Here is an 8,322-nt window from a genome sequence, read left to right on the forward strand (position 1 = left end):
TGTCCCACAACACCCCCTTATGCTGTGTCCCTCACAGTTTGTAGGCTCACAGGCAGAGGGCACACGGCGCGGGATGGGTGTTGACATCTCCCTGCTGAGCTGCCAGTACTTCCTGGCACAGATCCTCGTGGCCCTGGCCATGGGGCCCCTGACAGCGGCTGTGGGCAGTGCCAGCGGTGCCATGTACTTCGCCAGCCTGGTGTCCTTTCTGGGCTGTCTCTTCTCCTCCCTCTGCGTCACCTATGAGCCACCACCCACCGAGGAGCTGCCGCCCACCGAGGAGCAGCGCCCGCTCTTGCCCCGCACACGGAACGAATAAATGGGAGACACCGCCATAGCCTCCGCTGCCTCACTGTGTTGCCCTCAGCCTCCCTGTTGCAGTGTGGTGGGCTCCTGCGCCCCCGGGACAGCAGCAGTGGGCATGGCAAATGTCAAGAAGGTCTGTGCTGGCTCCGCTGAGCTTTCCTCTGCCCACAGGAGGGCAAGGGGCAAGTTGGTGGCGCTTGGCACCGCTCATCCTTCCCCTGAGGCGGCAAAGGCCCGTCTGTGCCCCCAGGGCCGCAGCAACAGGAAGTGGTGGTGTCAGTGTGGGGCCATTTCTTCCAGCTGCCCTGTGGCGCCATCGTTGCTGGTGGGGGACAAGCAGTGTTGTTCAGCCTGGGGCAGGAGATCTGGAAGTCTGGTGCCCAGGCGGAGCAACCTCAGTCTCTTGGGTGGCAGTGAACTGCAGGGCTGCACACACTGCTGCAGGGGCCGCTGCTGTGGGAGCACTGGGGCTGTCGTACTCTGCCAGCTTCGTGGGCAGAAGGTGCCACCTCACGGCCAGGCAGAGCAGCCTGGTCCTCGGTCACTGGGGGCAGTGGTGACTCCTGTGAGGCCTTGGGGAGTGGCGGGGCCAACCGGCAGGTCCAGGACTCTGCCCATGGTAGGCCTGTCTCTGGAGGGTGCTTTTCAAAACTTTGAAAAGGCTGAGAGTGACTGTTTTTGCTTGGGTGGCGTAAGTAGTCTGTTGAGTGCAGCATCCAGGCTCCTGGGTGCACAGAGCTCCCACCAGCAGAACTGCTCCTAGAAGGCACCGTGGGGTGAAACCGCAGTGGCCTGGCTCCCAAACCCTGCTCTGTAGGTTCTGGTGATGGTTGCCAATACGTGCATGTTTCCTTCCACATTAGACTTCTAAGACTACGAGAGCTTGTGATGACTTAGCAGGAAGATGGGCAGTTGTCCGTAATCCAGCACTGGGGAGAAGGGTTTTTTTGCAACAACTTTGAGTAGAAGCTTACTCTTAAGTTTAAGAGAAATCATTTGTGTGAAAACCTGCAGCACATCATTGTCCTTTTTCATGCAGTTGTACCTTGTGACATTTTAAAATCTGCATAGGGAACACTGATTTAAGTACTTGTCAGCTAGAGCTGCATCTTCCATATCTCACTGAAACTAGTAAAAGGGCTTTGGGTTTCATTATCCCTGAGAATTCTTAATTATTTTGATTTTGGAAGGCGGTAAGTGGGTGAGATCTTGTACAAGTTCCAGTGAAATCCAAGAGTCTTCTAAGTCTTGAGAGTGAAGGTGAAAATAGAAATAAAGCTAAAACTATTTCTAGGATTCCTGTCCACCTACCTCCACAGGCAGCCAAGGTTCACCAAGGCTGATGGGCATTTTGGTGTTTACATGTGCTGTGCATGGCATCCCTGTAGAGGTTATTTTTGCTCACTGGGCCTTCAGGTCCAGAGGAAGGGTTTTCTCTGGAGGGTCACGCCTTTTAAATGAGTTGTACTTGACTGTTCACCTAAGTTGATTCTGATGCTTTATCTGTGATGCCAAGATGAAACAACTTGTGTGATCTTTAGCTGTTGTGGCTTACTGTACTCCAGTGCTGAAAGCATAATGCATGACTTGTAAGAACCTCTCATTTTTCTTATCCACCTCTGAGTATTGCTTTTTTTTTGTTTGAGAAGCAAGTTTCATGCAACTCAGTATTTACTTCAATGGAAGAACACTACTGAAGTTACAAAGTCAAGCACTCAGAGGTAAAGGTCTGTCAGATTGATGAGTCTCTTAATCTTCCTTTTCTTTGTTTGGGCTTATGTAGTGTTGTGTCTGCAGGAATGTGTGTGACATGAGGTTTCATTGATTATGGGACGGCTGTCTCCAAGAATGTTCAGGATGAAGCTGGAACAAAATAGCATGAGAAACTGTACTTTTGGTGCTTCTGATTTCTGACAATCTAAAGACTTGACTTTGGAGAATTTTTTTCTTGTTGGCCCACAGTGTAACCTTAATTTCTCTTCCTTACCTTACCAGACTTTTAAACTCAAAAAGGTTGGGTTTTTTTTTGTCCTACTAGCTAATGCGGTACTAGTTCTTAAAATGTTCTCTCCTGTTAAGTTTTGTAGCCAGCATTATGGCACTAAATGGATCATGAGCACTTTCCTTTTCTAGGTAGCTGGAGTTGCAGATCATTTTGCTACAAGCAAGGATCTTCAAAAGATTTACAGAATTGATGAAATCAATGTATTTGATGGTAATGTTTGACTCTGCTTCCATCTGTAAATAATGTTCCAAAATATGTTTGTATAGTTACAAAACTATTATATACCCAGATGCATTGCCTCATAGAATATATATTACCTTTTCTATTTTATGGGATATGGACTTTATTTTGCATATGTATTTCTGTAGTGTTTACATACATAGTACTTTTAAGTCAGCATCATTGTATGTTCATTTGGGGCTTTGAGCAATACTGGTGGTGCCTGGAAGAAGTCCAGAGCCTGCCACCATCATGTGGAGCTGGAAGTCGCACCAAATCCATAGAAAGAACTTTAAAAAGAGGCATTGCTTACTTGCTGATTCTCTTTGTCATACATTTTGTGTTTTACAGAAATAACTGTATGTGGTCACTGTTGAACTGTGAGCTGCAAAGTGATGTGTACCTTTTGGAATCCAAACGCTTCAAATACACTGTCTAAATCTGCAAGCTGCTGTTTAGAAGTAAGATGCATGTGTTCAGGCAGGAAAGCGATTTTACGCTGTGCTGTAGTTTAATCTCTTCAGCGGTGCCTAAAGTTTAATTTTGATTAAGTCCGTAGCATTAAAGGTTGCTTGATGCAATTATCTGTGGATGTTCATAAATGTGTTTATAACACATGTACAATAGTAGAGAAAATGGGGAGGGGGGCGAGAAGGAACCAAATCAGTTGTCTCATGTTTGTAATTAGGCTAGCTGTAGCTATTTCAGCACGTGTCTGCAATTCACTCAACCTCTGCCTTGTCTCTCAAAAAAGAGAACCTAACCATTGTGGAACTTCTGCTGTATCTTTGAATGAAGAAAATAAGTCTTTTCAAGAATCAAATCAAATCCAATTGCATGACCGTATATATAAAAAACAGAAAAGCTATATTGGGACCTATTTGAAAAGAGTGTCTAGCCAGTTTATTTTCTACTAATGAGTTGTTAGTCATCTGGTCCTCTATAGGACATGCACTTTATTTTATTAAAAAATGAATTTGTCTTCAGGTAAAAGGTGGCTTTCTTAATCTGTGTTCTCCTTCCCTCAGACTGGAAGACAGCCTTAGTGAGAGACTTTTAGGTGCCATTACTGTAACAACACCCAATGGATTGCATTAATTACAAGAAACATCTTGAGCATTCTATGATTGGTGGAGCTGAAATGCCAAGGGAGACCTGCAGCGTCCATTTAATTTATCTAAATTGATATTTTCCATACCTCTGGTTGTTAAGACATAATGATTTATTTAGCCTAGCTTTTCTGCCAGGAAGGTTTTTGCTGATACTAAGGAACTGGCTGCAGCAACTTTCCATTGCTGCTCCTCTGCCCCAGGCTGCTGGTTTTGTCACAGGGTCAGTGGAAGGCAAGGTGCTAGTGAAAGTGGGCCTGCACTTACGGTAGCAAATTTCAGGCTGCAACACGCCAGGCAACAATAAAAGCTGTAGGGCAGCAGCACCGGGACACATCAGAGGTCTCTTACTAGAATCCTTACCTTAGTTTTCTTGGTATTGCCATCCATGCTGTCTCCTAACAGGTTTGGAGGTTCTGGGAAGGCAGTGTTCTGCACTGCACAAGGAGTTTTGCATGTTAAAAGCCTTGCCAGCGCATACTCTCTCTCATGCATCCTGTGCAGAAACGGTAAATGCACGGAATGATGAGAATTTTTGGAGTACATGGCTTGCTGCCTAATGTCCCCCCACCCACAGTAGTAACCAAGGAGTTTTAATGTAGATCTGAAAGGCAACAGCATAGTCCAATGCCCAAACAGTGCCAATAGTTAACAGTAAACAAAGGGGAGACTGCTTCATCAGCTTGCCTGATGCATGGAAAAACAGAAGTATTCCAGGAGCAGGAAGAATGCAGGGAATAAGCAATGTTAATCAGAGGAGATCATATGCAGAATGTGCATGGAAGAGCAGTCTGCAACGGGGATGATGCAGTATTCACCATGTATAGAAGCTCTATGTAAGCTTTTTTGTTTTGGTTTTGCTTTTTCTAGGATCCAGCGATAGCTTTTTCAAAGAAAGGATTACAAATTTTGTTGCAATAGCCAATGGAATGGCCAACAGAAGAAATCACAGCGTCAGAGCAGAAATGAAGATTTTGGTTTGTGTGAGCATAGTACTAACGAAGCTTACGAGAGCTACTCAAACGAGGAATTTAGCAGCATTGCTGTCAAATGCTATGAAGAATTATTACGCTAGAGATTGGTGCTTCACCTGTAGCTTTCTTCAAGCCTATCTGTCGCAGCGCATCAGCCTGATGATTGTCTATTCTGCTTCTGGCTTACGCTTGCTCCTTGCATGCAGTTGGGTTTTTTAGCCCGCACAACTTTTGGGAGAAGAGGGGAAGGTGACAATGTAGCTGCATAAGTTTAATAGCTTCTTCCTACCATGAAAGGAAAATTCTTGCTCCTTTTGCCTTAGCCCTTGTTCTAGAGAGAGTAGTTTGTGCAGTGTCCACGGTAACGCATATGCCCCCAATCCTACATCCCTGGTATGTTGCATTACTACATACAGCCCCTTTAAGCAACAGGTCATCATTGCTCCAAAGAAACGTATCAACCGATCTCTTAAAAGGCGGGTTCAGCCCAAAGCGCAAATTGTGTTCGGAGCTCATGGCTAACTGCTACTGGTTTTCTCTAGCAAAGTGCAGGAGGCCTCAGCTGTGCCCTTTTTCCAGCACTGCACCTCTCACCATTTGCAAGATACTAGAATTGCTCATTGTAATATGTTCACAGCCTTCACCTGCTGACAGCGTCATGGCAGCTATCTGAGAATTAAGCTTTGTAAGCTCAGTATGCTGATTATTTTTTTTTTTTAAAGCTTGAAGGGTCTTGTCCTGGTGCACAGTACTTTGCATCTGTGCAGAAAAAGCAGCTGTTTCTGTGGCAGGCTGGGTGTACCGTGGCCCAGAGGCTGTACATTCTTGCACAGACTATTCTGATCCGCATGCAACAATTTAGGAACCCTGAAAGCGTCATTCGCTTGGGGCACAAGAAGAAACAGACCCACCATTTGCACAGTCAGTGAAGGAGTTAGGTGAGGAGAACACACATTTTTCTGCAAGTCCCCTCTGATCAGTTGCATGTTGTTTCTCAGTGTAGCAGATGCCTTAGCAGGGGACTTGAGATTTAAGACAATAGGCAGGGCAAGAGAAAAGCTTGGGAGGAGCTGCTGCAGAAAGCATGACCAGACTCTCTTAGTACTTCCTTCATTTACCTGGTGTTACTGTGTCTTGCAACAGTAGCATCTGCTGCGACTGCACCCTATTGCACTACAGAGCAGCCCCTGCAGCACTCAGACATGAAAGCAACTGCTGTACTGCCTTGTATATGATTGTGGGATCCTTTAATAAAAAAGCAATATTTTTTTTAACGGGAAAAAAAAAAGCCGGGCATCCATGAAACTGGCTCAAAAGAAACCTGACAGACCTCCCTTCTTGTGTTTGAAGCAGAAAGCTCCAGAAAGGGATATCTGTGTGGTACCTTTGGATTACGATAGGAAGAACAGTGCAGATAAAAACCTTTACCTTCAAAGCAAGGAAATGCAAAGCTAGAGAGGAAATGCCTAGAAACCACATACCAGAGTATAGTCACCATTTTATATCAAATGGAAGAAGGGAGATTAGAAAAGCAATACCACCGTTCACAGCCTCATCCTCTTCAAAAAATAGGTTTTGATCATCTAATCTTTTGTCCGTAAGCAGAAACAAACCCCCCATTCTCAGTATTTTGATTTTGTTAAAAGGAAACACGCCCCTTTCTTCCAGTGTTTTGTCTGTTCCGCTGTGAAGGTGGTTACGCTACAAGCCTTATCGGGATGCAAAACTGAAAACTTGTCTTTGCCTGACCTTTGTAGAGTCCTGTAAGAGTTGCACCAAAGGAAACCCCAAAAAGCAAGAGGTTTATCTAAGGTGGGTACTTCAGTGGGTTTCTTGCTTCTTGGGATAGGGTCAAATATGTGATGAAGTAGTAAGACTCATATCTCACTCCATGCAAACCCCACTCCCTCTTTGCCTGAGACTGAAGTCTTTCCCTTCTGCTTGTAAATAAACAAACAGGCCCAGAACCTCTCTGGAAAAACTGAACAGAAACACAGATGTAATCCTGTTTGTATTTGTCTCCACCAGGCCTCTCCTGGACTACTGGCACGTCCTGTTAAGAGTAAATCAGAGCTAGGCATCAAAACACTTAGCGGTGTAACAGGCATGCCACTGCTGCAGAAAGCGATATGCTAAAGCTAGAAACGTGCCTTTACCAAATGCCATTGATGCCTCTGGGAATGGTTCCGTACCTGCATTACTGGGAGAAAAATCCCTTTTACGCTTGCTGAACCAAATCTGGCAGCAACAGTGAACTTTTCAGAGTCTGGAGAGAGCGGCACGGGCACAGCGTAGAGTGTACAAAGGACGCTTTAATGCGGTCCGGTGCGCTGACGGGGGTAGGGCCCGCTGTCATGGTTGGCCGGCAACCCCTCGGCCACGGCCTCTCAGGGCGCGTGGCCGGGCCCGGCCGAGCCGTCCGACGGGGGCGCGACGGCCTCCTGCGCCCGCCGCCGTCGCCGCAGCCTCTCGGCGCCGGTCACCGTCATGGGGTGAAGCGGCAGGAACCCCGCCAGACCTGCAAGGAGAGGCGGTGAGCGGCGGCGAGACGTCCCAGGCCCCCGGGCCCCCCGCCGCACCCCGCCGCGGGCCTACCCAGCAGCTTCTCAGCGGGCCGGGAGAGCTGCGCGCCGCAGCCCAGCCAGTGGCGCAGCCGCTCCAGGTTCAGCCCCGCCACCCTCTCGCCGTGGGCGTTGGGCAGCGGGTCGAGGCAGCCGAGCTGCTCGAGGTACTTCCCGTCGCGGGCGCGCCTGCTGTGAGCGGCCACGATGCGGAAGAAGGGCCGGTTGGTGCATCCGCCGAGGGCGAAGCGGATCACGACATGCCCGCCGCGGTAGCCCTTCAGGAGGCAGCCACCTGCGAAGAGAACGCAGGCGGTCAGGGGCCGGGCCGCGCCGCGCCGCGCCGGGCGGGCCGCGCCCGCGGGCACTCACCGAGCTGCACCATGGCGGCGGCCGGGCCCTCTCTGCGTCGCGGCGCTATGACGCAGCGGGAAGGGGCCGCGGGGGAGGCCGGGCCGGGGCCGCTACGTGGGCGCAGCCGCTCGGGACGGGAGCGGCGGGCCGGGATGGGAAGCTACGGTGGTTGGATGTCTCCAAATCCTTCCGAGTGAGCTCCTGCTGCATTGTGGCTTCTCGGTGGAAACGGGATCTTTAGGATTACTTTCGCTGTCTGTCACGCTTTATTTCCTCCCGCTCTGCCCTGTGCTTTGTTTCTTTTTTTGTCTTTCTCTCCCTCTCTGTCGTGCTGCCCGTCCCAGGTTTTTTCCACATCGCCATCCTGCTCCCCGTCCTTCTTTGCTGGTCTCTGTCTTGCTCCCTCTCTCTCTTTCTGCTGCCATTCCTCCCCTCTCCCTGCTCCTTATTTCTCCACCTCTGTTGGGCTCCCTGTCCCCATCCTCTCAGCATTCCATTCCCTGCCTCATTCTTTCTTGTTACATGCTCCCTGTCCAGCCGTCTTTCTCTTTTTTTCCCCAGCCCCTCAGTGTCTTGTGTTCTGCTCCTCATTTTTGATGGCCTCCATCAAAAGGACTTGGGTGCCTGGCAGCTGCCTTGCTCTCGGGCGCTTGCGGTATGGCATACTCTTTGCTACCGCTGCGGCACCGCACGAGGTGTAGTTTTGTTGCTGGATTCGTGTGGTTTTCTGGGGGCTTCCAGCTGCGGCCATTCCCCAGAAAGTGGTGAGTTACCCAACAGCTGATAGAAGGGAA

At 48.9% G+C, this 8,322-nt stretch overlaps 2 protein-coding genes across 9 annotated transcripts in view; one reads left to right on the plus strand and one right to left on the minus strand.

The window, feature by feature from the left end:
• Positions 1-3,523, plus strand: part of SLC45A1 (solute carrier family 45 member 1) — an 81,381-nt gene extending 77,858 nt beyond the window's left edge. For 4 of the 8 annotated variants that reach the window (XM_075114049.1, XM_075114050.1, XM_075114048.1 and 1 more), the window contains one exon: positions 38-3,523. In XM_075114049.1, the coding sequence (XP_074970150.1) occupies positions 38-319 (282 nt within the window). In that variant the 3' untranslated portion in view covers positions 320-3,523. The remainder of the gene's footprint in view (positions 1-37) is intronic. The other 4 variants (XR_012663733.1, XR_012663732.1, XM_075114052.1 and 1 more) reach the window with 4 other exon arrangements.
• A 3,088-nt stretch (positions 3,524-6,611) lies between these two features.
• MRPS16 (mitochondrial ribosomal protein S16) lies at positions 6,612-7,671 on the minus strand. Its single transcript, XM_075114065.1, has 3 exons — positions 7,547-7,671; positions 7,209-7,469; positions 6,612-7,131 (listed from the first exon to the last, which is right to left on the minus strand). The coding sequence occupies exons 1-3, from the start codon at positions 7,557-7,559 to the stop codon at positions 7,001-7,003; spliced, it is 405 nt and encodes a 134-aa protein (XP_074970166.1). The 5' UTR covers positions 7,560-7,671; the 3' UTR covers positions 6,612-7,000.
• Positions 7,672-8,322: the final 651 nt, after the last annotated feature.

This window comes from Phalacrocorax aristotelis, chromosome 19, assembly GCF_949628215.1.
Source record: "Phalacrocorax aristotelis chromosome 19, bGulAri2.1, whole genome shotgun sequence".
NCBI lineage: Eukaryota > Metazoa > Chordata > Aves > Suliformes > Phalacrocoracidae > Phalacrocorax > Phalacrocorax aristotelis.